Source organism: Nyctereutes procyonoides, unplaced genomic scaffold, assembly GCF_905146905.1.
Source record: "Nyctereutes procyonoides isolate TBG_1078 unplaced genomic scaffold, NYPRO_anot_genome, whole genome shotgun sequence".
Taxonomy (NCBI): Eukaryota; Metazoa; Chordata; class Mammalia; order Carnivora; family Canidae; genus Nyctereutes; species Nyctereutes procyonoides.
The window spans coordinates 1,428,181-1,449,375 of record NW_026575123.1 but is presented as its reverse complement, the minus strand read 5'-3'; the positions used below and the strand labels follow the sequence as shown (position 1 = coordinate 1,449,375).

Here is a 21,195-nt window from a genome sequence, read left to right as displayed (position 1 = left end):
TTCCAATAAAAATTTTTTTAAAAAGAAAATGTCACACCTATTTCTAACCATACACACATACAAACACATACCTATAAATATGTACACAGTGGAATATTATTTATTCATAAAAAGGACACCTTCCCGTTTGTGATAAATGGATGGACCATAAGGACATTATGCAAAGTGAAATAAAAAAGACAAAGAAAGACAAATACCATATGTTCTCACTTACATATGTGAAATTAAAAAATAAAATAAAATAAAACTGAAACAGAAAAAATCTGTTCTTGCAACCATGATTTTTTTTTTTTTGTAAAGTCTGTAGCCCAGAATCAGACTGGACCAATCAGTCACAAAACAATTTTAATTTCTAGTAAGAGGTTACAGTCCTACAGCTCATAGTTCTCATTATCAGGCTCATCCACCCATGAAAAAACAAAAACAAACCTGAAGATTTTCATTTACCTAAGGATCTGTAGTACATAAATGACAGAAAAATTTTATGAAGGTAGTTAAAGTTCTCACGGAATATGACTTTCATAGGAAATCAGAGATCCTGGTTTCACAACATCCCCAATCAGTGCTATCTGGTAGGGTAACTACTGTGAATGCTGATCCGCACTCAATATAGGTTTCATTTCTCCCAAGCATGCAATAATTCTTAAAAACATGTCCTCTGCATTATTACTTTAAAACTAAGCATTTAGATTATAGGGTATGTTTTACCAATAATCATCTGAAGGGTAAAAAATGCAGCTATGAAGTTTCCTTAAGTAGCATATAAACAATATCAGCTGACATAAAATACATATATTGTAATGCTACTGAGATCACGTTACTTTAGTGTTCTGTATTTTTAGATACTTATGATTTATCATTACTTATTGAATTTTCCCCAAAGTGTTGTATACATGATATATATCACCTTGCTTTTTTTTAAAGATTTATTTATCCATTTATGATAGACATAGAGAGAGAGAGAGGCAGAGACACAGGAGAAGGGAGAAGCAGGCCGGGCGCCGGACGTGGGACTCGATTCTGGGACTCCAGGATTACGCCCCGGCCAAAGGCAGGCGCCAAACCGCTGAGCCACCCAGGGATCCCCATCACCTTGCTTTTTTTATCCCAGTTTTGAAATGAGTATTTCAAGGAATTAATAGGTAATTTTTTCAAAGATATTCAACTTGCATGGCTAGTTTGTTTTCCTAGCTGCCAGTCAGAGGAAAATGTGTAAAATCAAGATTCAGTACCTACTAAATCAGTTGTGCTTTCCCACTGAAGTACAATGGAATTCTGAGTAGTACTGAAGAGCCAGGTCTCAGGTGAATTCTTTTTTAATCACCAAAGAGCTCACAGTTGCATCTGTACTCAAGTTTCTGGACAAGCACAGCAGCCAAAGCCTAAGAGTGAAAAATAAAACGTGATTAACAATATTGGAATTTCCAAATATTTTCACTGGTTTCTACTCAGTCAAAAACCACTTATGATTTGTTTATTCTATCAACAAATACTATATAAACTATAGTGTGATGTGCTCAGGGGATAGGACTGGGAACAAGTCAGATATGATCTTTTACATCATATTATAAAAGATGAGGTAAAAGTTAAGATGATAAAATTACCAATAATTTATTAATTATACTAAGTTATTCTTGTGGAAGGCATTAAAAGAATTATGGTATGCTAAAATAATATGTAGCAGAGAATGGGATGGGGACACTTAGGACAAAGCCTTTTATAAGAAATGACCTGTAAGCTGAGCTCTTAAGGGTCAAAAGGAGTTAACTAGAGGAAGAAATAAATGGGAAAAGCAAATAACATTTGCACCTCTCCTGAGTCAGGAAAGATCCTTGTGTAATGTAATTTTTTGTTTAGTCATAAATAAAGAAAATAATTTTTCTTGAGCATAACTAGATAGTTCAATGGTAAAACTTTCACAAGTGTTCAGAGAGTATTATTATTTTCCCCCAAAGGTGATGGCATCTTACTTACTTCCCTTCTGTTAGTGTACATAAAACATAGCCTGTGGTAAGGACTCAAGTTGTTTGCCAAATGAATAGCACTGAAACCATTAAAGTGGGTTATGAAAAAAGTGCTTCCTGCCTGTGAAATAGCAAAGGACCATTTCAGCAAACATTCTGGAAGAAGAAGAAAGAAGAAGAAGAAGAAGAAGAAGAAGAAGAAGAAGAAGAAGAAGAAGAAGAAGAAGAAGAAGAAGAAGAAGAAGAAAGAATTCACATAACAATTGGATTTTGAGCTGGATCTCACAGAATAAGACTTAGAAATGCAAAAAATTTGTACTTCTTCCAGAGTCATGTAGTTAACAGCAGAAGCAAAGGGAGAGAGTTAAGAAAGCAAGAGCTAGGATTAATCCCAGAAAGATCATCAAAATACAGTATAATATTGGTGATAGTTTATTTATAATTTGTTCCATAATCATATCCACACAGGAAAAATCTGTCAAATTGAGCTCATATTTCCATTATTCATTTAGCATACAGATGTTGATCATGGCTTTCATCCTTATGTTAGAGAATATTGGTATTAGACTCTCCTATGGTGAGAAAAACTCCAGTGGTTTTTCTCATACATACTAGGTATATACATAAATACATACTAGAACCTACATTCCTGAGTGGTTATGGTAGGTCCTGGAGAGGATATTGCCTGAAAACTGAGTTTCAAAAGTGCTGAAGGAATCATTAGAGATGCACATAACTTTTTTTGGTTCAAACTTGCTGTCCTATATTGACAGTGACCTGTTGAAATCACCTTTAATTAATGTGTTACTGACTATTTCTTCTTACATCTACTGTAATTTCTGTATTTTATAGTCACTGTTACTTACTGAATAGATTCATCACTATTAATCTTCATAGTAGCATGTATCTTTTAAAATTATAAAGTATCTTTTTTGGTCTCATTTAATTCTCTTTAGGTATAATTCTTCATCTAGCATGGAGCTTGCAACATCTGCTTTTCCTTATAGTTTCCACTTGCCTTGTAAATCTCTGTTCATCACTTACTTTGGGCAAGCTATTGTTTTTCTGAATTTCATTGACTTCTGCTTCAGTTCAACCTTTTTTTTTTTTTTTTTTGGTACTCCTGTTCTTTTTTGTGACCATGTGAGAACCTTGTATTTAATTTGCTGTGTGGCACTGCAGTTTTCATCAGCTTTGTGGTTGTTTTCTTTTTCAGATGGATGACTTTTCATAGGTAGAAGATCTTTTATTCACGTTCTTGAATTGTTAAGAGATTTTCTGCAGATGTAGTCTGGTTTTTGTTTTTTTTTCTATCCCTATAGTCATGTAACCATGCAGGTTCCTAGGTAGAGAGCTCCCTCTTCTGTTAGTTCTGCCCTGTTCTATGCAGTTTTCCTTTATGGATGGTGCTGACGTGGGGTGGAAGGTGCAGGCAAAGACATGTCTTTTTTCTTTTTCCATTTCTCAGGATCCTTATCTCTCAATAATAATAATAAGAATTATAATTATTATTTGTAATATTTATATTATTTTAAATGTTATATATTTATGTATATTTTATTTCAATTTAGTTATATAACAAATCACATATATTTATATATTATAAATATTATAAACTATTATTATAATAATATAATTTATTTTTAATATTAAATGTTATTATAATATATAATATTATTTTTTATTTTTATTTTCACAGTTGCATCTCTAAGAGGCACCTCCCCTTCATTATTATCTGCTTCTCCTGCAGGAAAAAAAAAATGCTTTTCCAACTTTCTCATATGTCCTAAATTTCAAACCCTTTATGAAATACCAAGTCCCAAACTATGTGAAGTATTTGAAATTTATTATTGCAGTTTTATCTTCCTGGATTGGTTATGTCTGTGCTTCATCGGTGTCTTCTGTTGTCTTTTTCATAGAAATTCCCCTATGCTACACCACATGCATTCAGTAGTAGGTGGGAGCCAGAGGTCCACTAAATTTATTTTCTCTACTTAGGGCTAATTTAAAGGTTATGGTACTCTGTATCAGGAGTTGCTGAAAGATCATGGGTCTTGTGTGGCTTATCTGTTTTTCTTATCCAGTTTATATATTTTGGGGGGGAGGGAGGATGGGGGATATTTGAAATCAGACAATACCTGTGCAATATGAAAGTGGAGACTCAGCTAGTATATTTATCAAAGAACTCTTTCTTTTAGATCCTTACTCTAAAATATACTTCATATTCAGCAAAAGCTTGTATGGAAGACTCATAGGTTTTCAGTGAATAAACATTCTAAAATGTAAAACTGAGATGACTGTTCTCTCTGTATGCGTTGGCTCTCTCGTAGCACCTCTGTGTTATTTTAGTATTAGTATTTTAACAAACAGATGTAGTCCATAATAGCTGAAAAAAATGCAAGTCTAACAATTTTAAGCCTGGGTCAAGTAAAAGCGTACAGAGAAAGTACCACATTAGATTTTACAACATCTGTTTTATAGGAACTAGGAACATCTCAAAGGATCATGTTCAGAGAACCTCAGCAGGTAATTATAAAATATTAAAAGTCCTGGTTAGTGCTAGAATATGTTTTATGGAATAGTTTACAGTGGCAATTGCGAGTTATAAGAGTTATAAGTTATAAGATGAATCCAACCACAATTCTCTTACACAGACTGCTATTTTTGTTCATTTAAATGCAGTGAAGCTACATTTGATTCCAATTTAAATCTGATTTAAATATAAATTAGAAATTGAATGATTAAGTATCTTTGTTTTATGTCAATTGAGGCTGGAAATATGTACATATAAAGACACATAAATTATAAATATATAATATGTTTATTTTTATTCTTCCTTCTAGGGAAAAAGATTAGCTAAGTGATATCAGCAAGATGGCAAAACAGGAAGTCTTTCACTTTCCTTACAAACACAAACACATCAATTCAACAGTAATTCATAGGTAAAATCTCTTTCTGAGAAATTGTAAAACTAACTGACAGGTGTCATGTAATCTGGGTGAGTGCAAAACTATCCACTTTGAAGCCAGTAGGGAAAATTGAGACATTCTCTTGTCATAATGTTCACCCTGGCTCAGGTCTATGCAATAAGGAGAAAACTCTCAGCTCTCAGCTTTCTCTGTGAAAGGAAGAGGTAGACTGAGTCTAAGTGCCCTAACTTTTCCAGAGGCTACCCAAACCACTGGATTTTATCTAGCTTATTTCAGAGTATTGATAACACCCAGTGTAATCTAGCTCCCTGTGGCAACAGTGAAAACTGACTGGCAATCATCATATCCTTCAACACCAGCTCAGCAATGAATGAGAAAATAAAAATCAACAACGCTCAGCTTCTCAGGAGAAGAGTTGAACAACACATCAAGTATTCTAAATTTTTGGACTGCTTCCCATAGGATTGACTTCTGTCTACCCTTCCTTGAAGTGCTGATGTGACCCAGCAGAGTCTGAAAACAGAGATGATAGTGTGTGATGGAAGCTGTCATAGCATAGTTCCATAGTTCCTCCCCCAGATCCAACACAGAGTGAGTGGACAAGATGCTCTAGCTCCTAGCTTCTCTCTGGGGAGTAAGAATTGGAAAGAACATCTGATAACCAACTTTCACAGATGCTTCCTGAGGAACTGGATTACTGAATCCATTATGTCAAAGCACTTGCATACACTGGATGACTGGAAGCTGCTCAGAACAAAGTATGTGGAACTTAACACCAAGTTTGTAGATACTGCAGAATGTCTGGCCAGGATGATTGGTGAGATCAGAGGATTTTATATTTTTAAAGTGTCCATATTCCCTCAACATGATTTTCAGATTCAGTACAAGTCCCATGAAAATCTTAGGGGCATTTCATACAGAAATAGAAAAAAGATCCTAAGATTCATATGGACTTGCAAAAGATCTCATAATCAAAGCAGTCTAACACAAGAAGAACAAAGCTGGAGGCATAAACTTCATGGTTTTAAATTATATTATGGACCAACAATGATGCTAAACTTGATACCACTGAACAGTAAGAATTCCTCTTACTTGAATTTCTAACATGTTTTTCACCTCCCTGTAAGCCCTCACTAGAAGCCAGATTCTGTCTTTCTAGGCCTTCCAGCTTCCAACCACTATCACGGTTCAAGCACTCTGTGTGTTTGTTTCTTTATGGTAGTTCATCTCTTCTGGTACCAAAATGTGAAATACTATTGCTATGTCATACATTATTACAAACTTAGCAGCTTAAAAAAAAAACAATATCACACACTTTCTGAGGGTTAGAAATCTTGGAATGACTTAGCAGAATGAATCTGGTTCAAGGTTTCTCATGAGGTTTCCATCAAACTGCTGGCTGGGACTATGTCATCTGAAGGCTTATCTAAGGCTAGAGAGTTGGAAGGCTGTCAAGGAAGAGGAAATCTCATTTCCTGCAGTTGGACTGTCCAAAGGAGGCTTTAGTTCTTTGTCACAGAGTCCTTACAACAGGGTTTCTCAGTAGCTGGTTTCCCCCAGATCAGTAATATGGAAAAGAGAAAAGAGGAAGAAGTCATACTATCTTTTATGATCTAGCCTTAAAAGTGGCATATTATCATTTCCTCTGTGTTCTATTGATGACCCTGATAGAATGTGAAAGGAAATTAAACAAAGACAAATACACCAGAAGATGAAGATCATTGGCAGACACCTTGTGGGTTAGCTAACATATCTACTTTATAGATTTTCATCTTCTATAATGAATTGATAATATAAGACACAACTGGTTTTGTACAGCAATTTATAAGTACATTTACAACTGCTAAGATGTAATAAGGCAAAGAGGAGAAAAGGATTGGTGTCTATATAGTCTCATTTTAGCCACTTTGGCAAGGGTTGGCAAACAACGACCTATAGACTAAATTCCTCCCACTATCTGTTTTTGTAAATGAAGTTCTTTTTTTTTTTCTTAAGATTTTATTTATTTATTCATGAGAGACACACACAGAGAGAGAGAAGAGAGAGGTAGAGACACAGGCAGAGGGAGAAGCAGGCTCCATGCAGGGAGCCCGATGTGGGACTCGATCCCGGGTCTCCAGGATCACGCCCTGGACCAAAGGCAGGCGCTAAACTGCTGAGCCACCCAGGGATCCCCATAAATGAAGTTCTTTTGTAATACAGCCAAACCACTAATTTATGTATTATCAGTGTCTTCATTTGCACTACAATGGTAGAGTTAAATAGTTCAACAGAGACGGCCCTCAAAGTTGAAAATATTTACTATCCAGTTTTCTGGAGAAAGCTTTCTAACCTCTACACTAAGACATAGAAAAAATACAGAAGACCCAAAATTATGGAAATGAAAAAGGAGGTTTAAGCTTTCCAAAGATTTCCAAATTTAGATAATTGAAAGAAATCCTAAGGCTTCAATAAGCATACTCACATAAAGCTTTTTAAAAAGGCAAATAATGGGCAGGCCGGGTGGCTCAGCGGTTTAGCGCTGCCTTCAGCCCAGCCCAGGGCGTGATCCTGGAGACCTGGGATTGAGTCCCACGTTGGGCTTCCTGCATGGAGCCTGCTTCTCCCTGTGCCTATGTCTCTGTCTCTGTCTCTGTCTCTCTCTCTCTCTCTGTCTCTCTCATGAATAAATAAATAAAATCTTAAAAAAAATAAAATGCAAATAAGATAATACAGCAGGAGAAAATGCAAATAAGCAGTTGGGGACCAAAAAACGATGCAGAAACAAGCTCCCCAATGTTCTTGCTTCCACAAAGGCATAATTCCTCTCTGAAAAAAACTACTAATATTTGTGCTGATTCCTATATGAAGAAACTTGGTTTTAGGAGAGCTTAGACAGAAATGTCCTGCATAGCCTGGTTACATAGCAGAGACAAGATATATAACTAATTATCAAGTATAAGTTATAAATAAACAAATTGATTCTAGGTTCCACACAGAAAGTTTGAACTTAAAAAAAAATTATCACAGTTTTTGTTCCAGTTATTTTTTTTAATATTTTATTTATTTATTCATGACAGAGAGAGAGAGAGGCAGAGACACAGGCAGAAGAAGGCTCCTTGTGGGGAGCCTGATGTGGGACTTGATCTCAAGACCTGGGATCATGCCTTGAGCCAAAGGCTCAGCCACCCAGGTGCCCCATGCTAATAAGTTCTTATGTTAACTAATTTGGTTACTTAGTAATCTAGCTCACTGCCCTAATCATAGCCAAGAGTCGAAAAACAACTCTCAAGCATCTCTGGAAATAAGCAAAGAACTATCTCAATCCGGCTATACAAAAACTTGTCTTTAATAGGCAAACATAGATGTCAGTAGTGGAGGAACGAAGAACTAATATATTGGAAAAAAATTTTAAAGTATTATTTGTCCTGGCATACATGAATTCAATTCTTAGTTATCTTACCAGGAATCAAAAGTCAATGTTTAAATTCAGTAAACTGTGTAGTAGCACTTACAGCATATTTTTTAGGGCTATGTTGGTATGGTAGGCAGAACTCTAAGAAGACCTCAAAATTCCCATATCCTGGTGTTCATATGTATAATCATGTACCCTTCAATTTCAGTGGGATTTATGAAGATAATAGGATGTTGCTCTGTGATTAGGTTATATTATGTGGAAAGATTAGGCTATTTCTCAGATGTAACTAAGGTTCTAAATTAGTCAATTTTAAGTTAATCAAAAGAGCATATTCTGGGTATACCTGATCTGATCAGTTAAATACTTAAAAAAGACTCTAGAGGTGAGAGAGAGAAAGGAGTGCACTACTTCTGGGCTTGAAGAAGCAAGTATCCTGTGACTGTGTATGGAGAAGGGAAGCCACTAGGAGGTAAGGGTCTCAGTTCTATAGCTACAAGGGACCAAATCTGCCATCAGCCTGAATGAACTTGGAAGTGGACTCAGTTTCAGGTGAAAATTCAGCACAGCCATGCCTTGGATTCCAGCCTTTTGAAGCCTTGAGCTAAGGACTAATCCATGCTCAGCTCCTGATCCATAGATATTATGACATACAAACATGAGTCATTTTAAGTTTCTAAATTTATCATAATTTGTTATGTACCAATCCATAACACGTATTACATACATTCAGGGTAATGCATTTAGGTAACAGGATAAAATTAAGGAAGGATAAGCTAACTTGTGGCAATATTATTTTGTTATTTTGGTGGGGGAGTGGACATTCCTTCACCTCTTGTTATTAGTTTTATGTTCAAAATTGAGATATTCACTCAACTAGATCCTTCCATGTGCAGTAGCCCATTTCATACCAAAAATAAAAGAAAAAAACCAAACCAAATCAAAACAACAACAAAAACAAAACCAGAGAACAAAAGAAAAATAATATTTCTCCCCAGAAAATATACTAGAAATTACAGTAGAAGGGAAAAGAGATATTTAATAGGCAGACTTTTGTATAAAAGAAGTCTTTCCCATCCCAAAGATGACAAAAACATTTTCAGGATGAAGGAAAGCAGTATTCAGGCAAGAGTGGAAGAAGACTAATAAAAATAAAACAGGTCTGATGGTCATGACTCAGTGTCACTAACATGATTGGATCATGTTGTGAGAAAGACACACTACTGTGGGGAACTAGTAGTTTCCTTTCAATCCAGGACCCTCATCATAATGCCCCAATATGATATGGAAATTGAAAAAAACACCTGAGCTATATTAGGAGGCTACAGGAAGGGAGGAAAATTCCTCTCTCACTAGAGGTAACTTTTGACATAGATTACTCTCTGAAATTAGGTATCACCCATCATATTTAGCACCTTCTGTTCCCTCATTGCTCTTGCAACTTTAATGAATGTTCACAAGTCCTCAGTAGAAAGGCAGACAGGGCTCTGGGCACCTCATGGGGTGATGATACGAAAAGAAATAATTTGAAGCTATATTTGGGTGTGGTTAAATGAAAACACTTGAGATTCATCCTGGACAAAACTATAAAAAATAGACCATCCTTGGTTCATTACATAGAAAACTACTGCAAATAGAAAAGCAAACAAAAAACCCGAAGGAAGTGCTTTATGTAAAGACAACAGGGAGATAGGATAGTTGCGGCAGAAAACTATTGGTTTTCATCATAAGTTTATCTATACTGTTTTTTAATTTAATTAAAAGTTTATTATCTTGAATTTACATGGACAAAAAACTCAAAACATTTTAATGATTTATTTATTTATTTTAGAGAGTGCGCAGGAGAGGCAGAGGGAGAGAAAGAATGAGAATCTCCAATAGACTCTCTGCTGAGTGTGGAGCCCAAACTGGAGCTTGATCTCACCACCCTGAGATCATGACCTAAGCCAAAATAAAGAGTTGGATGCTTACCCACAGATGGAGTCACCTAGGCACCCCAAGCTAAAACATTTTAAATGTCCAAAAAGTACAATGTGTTTCCTCCTAATCCAAGTTAAACATTTATTATCTTGTATTTTTCATAATACAAGTTATGTTCTTTTTTTTTATCTTCATGCAACAATGTGAAGAGGGCAATCTTATTATCCTTAGATTTTAAGAATCAAAACACACAGGACTTTTTCTCTTCCTGGCTCTTTATTAAAAATCAATTTGAAGCTCTTAATTATTGTAATTTAATTGAAATAGAAAACAAAAACACATTAATATAAACTTTTAAAGATATATATGCAATAGTTTGATTTATTTTTTATTTTATTTTTTAATAAATTTATTTTTATTGGTGTTCAATTTACCAACATACAGAATGACACCCAGTGCTCATCCCGTCAAGTACCCCCCTCAGTGCCCGTCACCCATTCACCCCCGCCCCCCACCTTCCTCCCCTTCCACCACCCCTAGTTCGTTTCCCAGAGTTAGGAGTCTTTATGTTCTGTCTCCCTTTCTGATGTTTCCCACACATTTCTTCTCCCTTCTATTCCCTTTCACTATTATTTATATTCCCCAAATGAATGAGAACATATAATGTTTGTCCTTCTCCGATTGACTTACTTCACTCAGCATAATACCCTCCAGTTCCATCCACGTTGAAGCAAATGGTGGGTATTTGTCGTTTCTAATGGCTGAGGAATATTCCATTGTATACATAAACCACATCTTCTTTATCCATTCATCTTTCGATGGGCACCGAGGCTCCTTCCACAGTTTGGCTATTGTGGACATTGCTGCTATAAACATTGGGGTGCAGGTGTCCTGCCATTTCCCTGCATCTGTATCTTTGGGGTAAATCCCCAGCAGTGCAATTGCTGGGTCGTAGGGCAGGTCTATTTTTAGCTCTTTGAGGAACCTCCACACAGTTTTCCAGAGTGGCTGCACCAGTTCACATTCCCACCAACAGTGTAAGAGGGTTCCCTTTTCTCCGCATCCTCTCCAACATTTGTGGTTTCCTGCCTTGTTGATTTTCCCCATTCTCACTGGTATGAGGTGTATGCAATAGTTTTAAAAAAGAGAATTGGTTTTTGATATCTGTGAGATTAGAAAAACTTCATCCAAGTCACAGGAATCAGACCTTATTATGTTTCCACTCCTTGGACACACTCAGAACCCCCTTGATTAAATGGGATGCTCCCTCCCCAACAGAAAAATAGAATTGTTCAAATTTGACACATAACTTTCAGGAAAAAGTTTGAGGTTGATTAGAGATTAAAATCCTCAGTTTAACATCTATGAAGGCAAGGGAAACAAAAGCAAAATGAACTATTGGGACCTCATCAAGATAATAAGCTTCTGTACAGTGAAGCAAACAATCAATAAAACTAAAAGACAACCTACAGGATCAGAGAAGATATTTGTAAATGACATATCAGATAAAGGGCTAGTATCCAAGATCTATAAAGAACTTATCAAATTCAACACCCAAGAAATAATCCAGTCATGAAATGGGAAGAAGATATGAACAGACATTTCTCCAAAGAAGACCTATATGTGGCCAACAAGCACATGAAAAAATGCTCCACATCACTTGCCATCAGGGAAAACAAATCAAAACCACAATGAGATAGATACCACCTCACACCAGCAAGAATGGCTAAAATTAACAAGACAGGAAACAGCAAATATTGGAGAGGATGTGGAGAAAGAGGGGACCCTCTTGCAATGTTGGTGGGTATGCAAGCTACTACAGCCACTCTGGAAAACTGTGTGGAGGTTCCTCAAAAGTTAAAAATAGAGCCACCCTATGACCCAGCAATTGCAGTACTGGATATTTACCCCAAGCTATTGATGTAGTGAAACAATTAGGCACTTGCACCCAATGCTCCTAGCAGCAATGTCCACAGTAGTCTAACTGCGGAAGAAGCCAAGATGTCCTTCAACAGATGAATGGATAAGGAAGTGATATATATATACAATGGAATATTAGCCATCGAAAGGATGAATGCCTACCATTTGCTTTGACATGGTTGGAACTGGAAGGTATTATGCTGAGTGAAATAAACCAATCAGGGAAGGACAATCACCTTATGGTTTCACTCATATGTGAGATATAAGAAATAGTGAAAGAGCATATAAGGGAAAAGAGGAAAACTGAGTGGGGAAAAATTAGAGAGGAAGACAAACCATGAGAGACTCCTAACTCTGGGAAACAAACAAAGCATTGTGGAAGGGGAGGTGGGTGAGGGAATGGGGTGACTAGGTGATGGGCATTAAGGAGGGCACTTGATGGAATGAACACTAGGTGTTATACTATATGTTTGCAAGTTGAATTTAAATTAAAAAAAGGGGGGGAAGATATTCAGTTTACATCTTGGTGACTTTTTACCATTGGATAAGCATAAGGCAAGAAATGTGTAGAGTAAAAAGTAAGTATTGCAAATTCATGTGATCAAGCTTGGATCCTGTTTACCCATGCAAAATCTAAAAGCAATCACACAGGAACCACCTATTTGCACAAAGACTCAATATTATTCTACAGAATCAGGACCATCAAGGAAAGAACACAAATATGTCCCCTCTAAAGTCTGATGATACACATGAGGATGCTATCATATGACACCTTAAGCTCTAAATTAAAAAATATAAATATCCAGAAAGAACTAAGCTCCAGAAAAGTGAGATGAAGATGGGACTTCCCAATTTACTATGTCTTATAAAAGAACTGAAATGACATTGATATATGTCACTTTATACAAATTATTTTATTTGAATTTCTGCAAAGAAAATTTACAAGAATATATGCTAAAAGTATATTAAATTTAATATTGAACATATACATTAAATCACAATACTCCTGAAATTCTTCACCTTGATGCTTTGTTATTGAAGTATAGGTGCCAAAATTTCATCAATTTGAAAACACATGACTTCAAATATATGAAAATTGTATCACAAGACATAATTTGAAACATTTTACAGATGCCAGAAGTAGATAATTAGCAATAATTTAAGAGATACAGTCATGTTCTTAGACTACTGATTCTTCTTCACTGGCCACTCTTTCACTCCAAGAAATACCTACATAAGCTCTTGCTTACATATAAAACGACTTTTATCTTCACAGGATACATCCAAAACACTGTGGCTTGAGCTATATATTACACATTTCTTTGTATCAAAAGTTTGAATTGTTTGCAACCTGTAATGAAAAATAAAATGTTAACATATGAGAAAAGTAAATGAGAATATTCAAAGATAGTGTTTTATATTAAATTATAGAGCTTTTAAAAGCACTTGAATGAGATAACTAACATATTGAGTCAATTTTTTTTTGTTCAAGAGTGACATTTTCACAATTTCAGAGCACAGTATTATGAAAACTCAGTTATTGTCTCAATAATCAACATCATTAAGCTAAGGATTTTACGTTTTTGCTGTTGTTATTTATGATTTTTCAATATGATATGCTTTGCTTCCATTTTGTTTAAAGATATACTGGATAATCTAGTCTGGGAAAACAAATCCAAGCAAAAAAATTATGATTGTCTGATGCTGCAAATCCCATCTTTATGAATGAAAATAAGATCCAAAGATTACAAATATACAGAAGATAAGTCCAAAATATTTGAAACATAAGAGTATGCCAAAAATAATGGGCTCAACCAGAGTAAAGACAATAATGGATATGCTATTTTCCCTGGCTTCTGTGAAGATGAGCATCTGTACATGCACATACACATCCAAGTGCTCATACAAGGCAAAAAATTTTCAAAAAGGTCAAAAGTTGTTTTATAGTTAAAAGTACACCAACATCATGTCACTTAAGCATAGATGTGGATGATCTAGATGGAGCTAAAATTGATATTTTGTTAGATATTCTTTTTTTTCTGTATTTTCATGCCTCAGATAGGTTATCTTAGCTATAGAGTCCCAAATATTACATTCTCTGGTGATATCTATAGATAAATTCCTAAGGAACAAAAAAAAAAAACCCTAAAAAAAAGAAATAAATAAAAAGAACTTGTCTGTCAGAAACTTACAGATCTTGAGAGATAGCCAAGCCATTTTCCCACAACCAGGTACCATTTTCTTTACTGTAATAGACTCCAATCCAGTAAAAATACTTACTGGAGCTCACAAAACGCTGATTGGAAACAGAGACAAACATATTACTGTAATTTGAATCTACTCTGGAAATAATGTATTTTTAAGAGTGTCAGCAGCACAGTAGCCTTTCAATCACACAAACTCCGATCATTTTTAATGACCAGTTTAGGAAGTATAGTCCCATGCCTCATTTTTCTTCCTTATCCTCCGATCTATTCATTTATGATATATAAATAAATACTACAAAATATCACATCTTAGAGGAATAAAAAACGTTAGAAAGAAGTAAGAGCTTTCATGAAACACCTCCTTCACAGAAGATTACAATCAAGTTTGATCCCATATCAACAGTATCTAGAGGATAAATTTCATGGATATAGTCTACTCAACTTATACTCAGGACAGGTACTCCATGCAGCTAGAGAAAGCTTTCACTTTTTCTTAAATTGGGTAATTTTTTTTATCATACTCTCCATACTTATGACACATTATACCTCAGAATGATGAGAGAAGATACATAATTACAAAAGAAATTATAAATTCAACTAATGAACAAAAAATTACAAAATTGTTTTTCAGTCTTTGAATAAAAATAATGGCCTATTATTCGTTCTTTGAATTCTCTCTAAATCATTCCTTGTACTTTACCTGCAATCTAACTTGGTTTTTATTCCTATAATATAAATCTTTGACAAATTTTATGTTTAAGTTTTATAATGATTGTTTCAAGGCATAGTAAATAATAAGTCATTAGTTCAAATAATAATCATGCATTTACTATCCAATTATAAAGACAAATCAGAGTACTCAGCTTCCTTAGCATATTTTCCTAGATCAAAGAAAATGTAGGAAATAAGCCAGAATTAAATACATGCCAATTCATCTCTGTTTTGAATGTGAAGTAGACTGGAATTCTGTGAAGCACAGAAATCACGACTTTCTGTCCAAGATTTTAATTCATCAAAAAACAAGTAGCAGTTGCATTGGTGCCCAATCCACCTTTTTGGGCAAGAACAACAATCAGAACCTAAGAGAAAAAAATAAAAGATGACTTAGGACGTTCATTTTTTTCAATGCTGTTTACTCATTCAAAAATCAGTTGTTATTTATTCACTACTTTCCACAAATATACTTTGAGAAAATACTACATATACCATAGTTCAGGTGCTATTGATATGAACAAGTCGGACATAACCCTTTTTCCTAATAGAGATTATATTCTAGACATAGGGTCAGAACTATATAATTTCAATCATTTACTAATTATGTTTAATGATAATTTTCATAAATATACACAAGATTAAGTCAGTATGTTAAAAGGTCAGGTAGCAGAGTGTAATTTGGAGGGTGGCTAAAGAACCTTTTTGAGGAAGTGACCCTAAGTTGAGCTCTGTTGTGTAAACAGTAGTAAACTAGATGAAAGAGATATTTAAAGGAGACTATTTTAGCATATTTTCTGAGTCAGAAAAAAAATGGAACAAATTGGAGAATTCCAGTGTGTGTATATTTTATTTTCAAAATAAAAATAAATAAAACAATTAGCTTGAATATCATACAGTTTACCAGTGATAGCATATTGAACATTTACTATCCTCAGTCATAAAAGTCAAGACAATGGTAGGCACTCAAATCTCTGTCAAATTAATGGTGTTGAAGTGTAAGGTAGAATGGTGTTACTAGGAGCTGGAGAGTTGGGTAAATGGAAAGATGTCAGTCAATGGGGACACACTTCCAGTTACAATGTGAATAAGTTCTGTGGATCTCATGCACAGAGTTATGATTTCAGTCAGCAAAACTGTATTGTATACCTGCAAGTTGCTAAAAAGGTAGATCCTGAATGCTTTCACCACAAAAAAAAAAACATGGTAATTATGTGACATGATAGAGGTATTAGCTAATGTCATGGTAGTAACCGTATTACAACATACAGGTGTATCAAATCAAACTGTTGATTATTTTAAACTTACACATCATTATATATCAATAATATCTCAATACAGATGGAAAAGAATGCTAAGAGAAAAAAGAATAAAGTGCTATATGAACAGAAGATGCTATACGCACAGAAGATGGTGAATAATTTGGAGACTATTTGGAAAAAATACCTTAAAAAACTGGACTTTGAGCTGGCTTTCACTGGATAATAAGGGTTTAAAATTACAGAAACCTGTGCACTATATTCAAAAAGCAGAAGGAAAGGTAAAGAGATGGGCACCGAGGCTCCTTCCACAGTTTGGCTATTGTGGACATGGCTGCTAGAAACATCGGGGTGCAGGTGCCCCGGCGTTTCATTGCATCTGAATCTTCGGGGTAAATCCCTAACAGTGCAATTGCTGGGTCGTAGGGCAGGTCTATTTTTAGTAAGATGAATGGATAAAGAAGATGTGGTTTATGTATACAATGGAATATTACTCAGCCATTAGAAACAACAAATACCCACCATTTGCTTCAACGTGGATGGAACTGGAGGGTATTATGCTGAGTGAAGTAAGTCAATCGGAGAAGGACAGTGTATGTTCTCACTCATTTGGGGAACAGTGTATGTTCTCACTCATTTGGGGAATATGAATAATAGTGAAGGGGAATATAAGGGAAGGGAGAAGAAATGTGTGGGAGATATCAGAAAGGGACACAGAACATAAAGACTTCTAACTCTGGGAAATGAACTAGGGGTGGTGGAAGGGGAGGAGGGCGGGGGGTGGGGGTGAATGGGTGACGGGCACGGAGGGGGACACTTGACGGGATGAGCACTGGGTGTTATTCTGTATGTTGGTAAATTGAACACCAATAAAAATTAATTTATAATAAAAAAAATAAATACCAAAATAAATTCAGATCAAAGGAATTTCATACTAAAAAAAAAAAAAAGAAAGGTAAAGAGATATAAAAGTATGGTCTCTGAGCAAAGCGACAGGTAATTAGGATTAACTGTAGTATTTACTGTAACTAATTTTTGATTTGTCACTAAAACATGAGCACATCTTTGGGGAAAATATGTCATTTCAAGCTAATATTTCCTTACTACTTAAATATGTGAATGATGCACTGTATGTACAGTGTTATTTAATGTCTTTTATATTAGAGAATTATGAAATGTGACTATCTTACAATTAGTAGGTAAATTTGTATTACTAAGTGTACTATTCCATCATGATCTATGTGAGAAAAATAAGAAACTGTCTATTTCATCCTCTACCAACACTAAGGTTTTCCAAAGTATGGAACCTACCTTTTTGGAGTTCTGTGATTGGTCCTGGTGACAATGTTGGCTGAATACTTTCTGTAAGTAATACTATAAAAAATGATTAAAAATTCACTCCATTGGATACAAGCTCATGAAATAATAAAATATTACACATTAGTAAAATGAAACCTTTATTAATTATTGAATGGTTTCACTACAGGTATGGTCTTTATACAAATTTGCCTAGAAAAACTTACAATTTTTCAACAAAATTCCCATTGTAGTCATCAACAAAAGGCACATTACTCCTAAGATCCCAGAAATCAAATTCCATAGAGTGGTCTGAGAAACTGTAATGAAAGAGAGATACAATGATGATTTAAAGAACAAATTCAAGAGCTGAAGTTCTTAAAAGCAACACGGTGAGAGAGAATCCAAAACATTCTTTGATTTGATAACCCAACCATCTTGCACTAGAAGATGATAATATCTCCTTCAGGACTCCTCTCAATATTCAAATTTTTATGTGGTGTAATTTATTATTTAGTGAGATAATCTATAACTTTTATCCTTTACCAGTCCTGGCTCAGTAAAGTGGATTTGCTATTTATTTCTAAATTCAACAAAGAAGCTTAGGGATCTGGAGTAAGAAGAAATCAACAGACATCAAGTTATGTTTTATGGGCTTACATAATAGATATTTTTGACATCTCAACAAGAATCACAAGATTATTCCTATTAAATAGATAAGAAACTGTAAGGTCCATTAACAATGTTACTTTCTCCAGGTATCAAAGCAAGTGAGTATCCAAGTCAGAAATCAAATGAAAGTTTGTCTAGGCCCAAAATCTATTTTTTTACTTAACATCTTCTATCACTGCCACAATAGTACTTGAAAATGTGGCCTTCTATTCTCTACTTAAGAAATGCGCCTGGGTGGCTCAGTGGTTGAGCAGCTGCCTTCACCTCAGGGTGTGATGCAAGGTTCCTGGGATCAAGACCTGAATCAGGCTCCCTAAGGGAGCCTGCTTTTCCCTCTGCCTATGTCTCTGCCTCACTCTGTGTCTCTCATGAATAAATAAATAAAATCTGAAAGAGAGAAAGAAAGAAAGAAAGAAAGAAAGAAAGAAAGAAAGAAAGAGAAAGAAAGAAAGAAAGAAAGAAAGAAAGAAAGAAAGAAAGAAAGAAAGCAAAAGAAAGAAAGAAAGAAAGAAAGAGGAAGGAAAGAAAGAAAGAAAGAAAGAAGAAAGAAAGAAAAAGAAAGAAGAAAGAAAGAAGAAAGAAAGAAAGAAAGAAAGAAAGAAAGAAAGAAAGAAGAAGAAAGAAAGAAAGATCCAACTGCATGTAGCTTTGTAGAGATTTTATTGGAAAGAGAAGATATGAGTACTCTACCTGGTATGATGTATGAGTAACAACTTAGGGTCCTGGATTCATTTCCCGGTACATTAAATTATGATATATAAGCAACCATTTTGGTTGAAACATTTGTTTGGAAAGAGCATTACGTTTTCTCATACCAAAAACTACTGCTTATTTGCATTTACCATAAAACAATTCAACATTAGATTTGGCATTAACATTAGCACACTTGCAAAGAGTCACTAACAGACAGCAAATTCAATTTGCATTCAGATTTAGAGCTATCTCTTTCAGAAGCCACTCTTTAAACCTGCTGAAAAAGCTTCACAAAATCATTTCTAAGTTATAGATAATCAGGACTGGAAAGTGCTGGTACATGGAAAGCCTAAAAATATCCACTTTTTTTTTTTTGAAAAGTACTGCCCTGAAATTAGCCACATCCCTGAGATACCTTTTCTGGTTTGTTTCATTTTTTAGAATTTTATGACTTGGGTTTCACATACCTGCCATGAGAAATGTTCCAGTGTTGATGCCAGCAGGACACGATGTGTGCTTAATCAAGAAGAATACTGTATTAGTCCACAGAGCTGAGCTGGAGGCTAAATAATCCAAAAGTCATGCATGAAGAAATTTCAAAGAAAAAAAGAAAAGAAATATTTATTTGAACAGTGTTCTTGAATCTTCTATTGGTGAATCTTCTATTGGTGAACAAGAAGCAGTAAAGTTACTAGCTTCTAAAATGTTCCAGGAACCACCGCACAGGCAGGAAATTCTCACAGTACACGTGTCATGCAAACCCTTTGACTATTATTAAAGAACATGAGAGGGATTTTTTTTTCAATATATGAGTAAAAGTCACCTTAAAAAATCATTTGGAAAATGGGAAATTTGGGGTTTTCACCCTTTGAGTAATCCAGGTAGAGATGAATTGTTATCCTGTTTCCTTTGTTTTCTCATCTAAAATTTCACACTCTGAGGCTTTACCTTGAGTGCAGTTCTACACAATGTAAATTCCCTTGGTGTTACCTGAGGTTAAATTCAAAAAAGTCTTCAGAAGAGCATCAGTACTACCAGACACTTAACACTTAGCAAATTACGGGGGTGGGAAATGGAGCCATCCTCCCAAAACCAAGTATTAAGTGGACATCTGACCTAAAATGGTAGTGAGTTCATCGAAGAGCCCTGTTTAGAAAATCAAACATGTAAAATAATCCCAGTCCCTGAAGCCCTAATTACACAAGGAATCATAGATTTATCTTTTTCTATGCAAATCTGGGCACGCTGCATTTTTAATAAAGTAAATGAATGCCATCAGACTCAGCTATCTAACTCATGCTCCATCCAACATTATTTTCTCTTATAACAAGCAAGTAATCACGTAACCCATTTCTCTCACTCTCCCTTTCTTTTTGCCCATTAACTCATGGTTTATAAATCACCACCAAACTATACTTATCTTAGGAGACATCAGAACATAAATGTCTTAAACACTTCCTCCCTAAGTAATTAGATGTCCCATCCTGGGACATTTGAATTCAATGAAACTTTGTGGCTAAAGCACTTGCATATGTCCTATAATTTCTATAGTCAGCACAAGTTTCAAATACAGCCAAGCAGAACTTTTTTTCTTAAAATGATGGACTAACTTTTATATTCATACCTCTAATATGGTTCCACATCTTCTACATGTTATTTCAGAGATGCAAAAGAGCCCTATTATTTAAAACAAATGGTAGAAATGAGTTAAAATTGTTATGATTCAAAAAAAAGTTTAATCGTTAAAAAAAAAAAACAATGGATAAGAATGAATTGCTATGGCTACAAGACAGGAAACAACAAATGTTGGAAAGGATGTGGAGAAAGGGGGACCCTCTTGCACTGTTGGTGGGAATCCAAGCTGCTACAGCCACTCTGGAAAACAGTGTGGAGTTTCCTTAAGAAGATAAAAATAGAGCTACCCTATGACCCAGCAATTGCAGTACTGGATATTTACCCCAAAGATATTGATGTAGTGAAATAATGAGACACCTGCACCCCAATGTTCATAGCAGCGATGTCCACAACAGCCAAACTGTGGAAGGAGCCAAGATGTCCTTCAACAGATAATTGGATAAAGAAGATGTGGTCTATATATACAATGGAATATTACTCAGCCATCAGAAAAGACAAATGTCTATCATTTGCTTTGACATGGATGGAACTGGAAGGTATTATGCTGAGTGAAATAAGTCAATTGGAGAAAGACAATTATCATATGGTGGCACT

General features: G+C 35.1%; 1 protein-coding gene across 1 annotated transcript; it reads right to left on the bottom strand.

The window, feature by feature from the left end:
- Positions 1–13,139: 13,139 nt before the first annotated feature.
- Positions 13,140–19,567, bottom strand: KLRD1 (killer cell lectin like receptor D1). Its single transcript, XM_055336793.1, has 6 exons — positions 19,434–19,567; positions 17,829–17,921; positions 17,617–17,679; positions 15,263–15,414; positions 14,321–14,424; positions 13,140–13,479 (listed from the first exon to the last, which is right to left on the bottom strand). The coding sequence occupies exons 1-6, from the start codon at positions 19,438–19,440 to the stop codon at positions 13,359–13,361; spliced, it is 540 nt and encodes a 179-aa protein (XP_055192768.1). The 5' UTR covers positions 19,441–19,567; the 3' UTR covers positions 13,140–13,358.
- Positions 19,568–21,195: the final 1,628 nt, after the last annotated feature.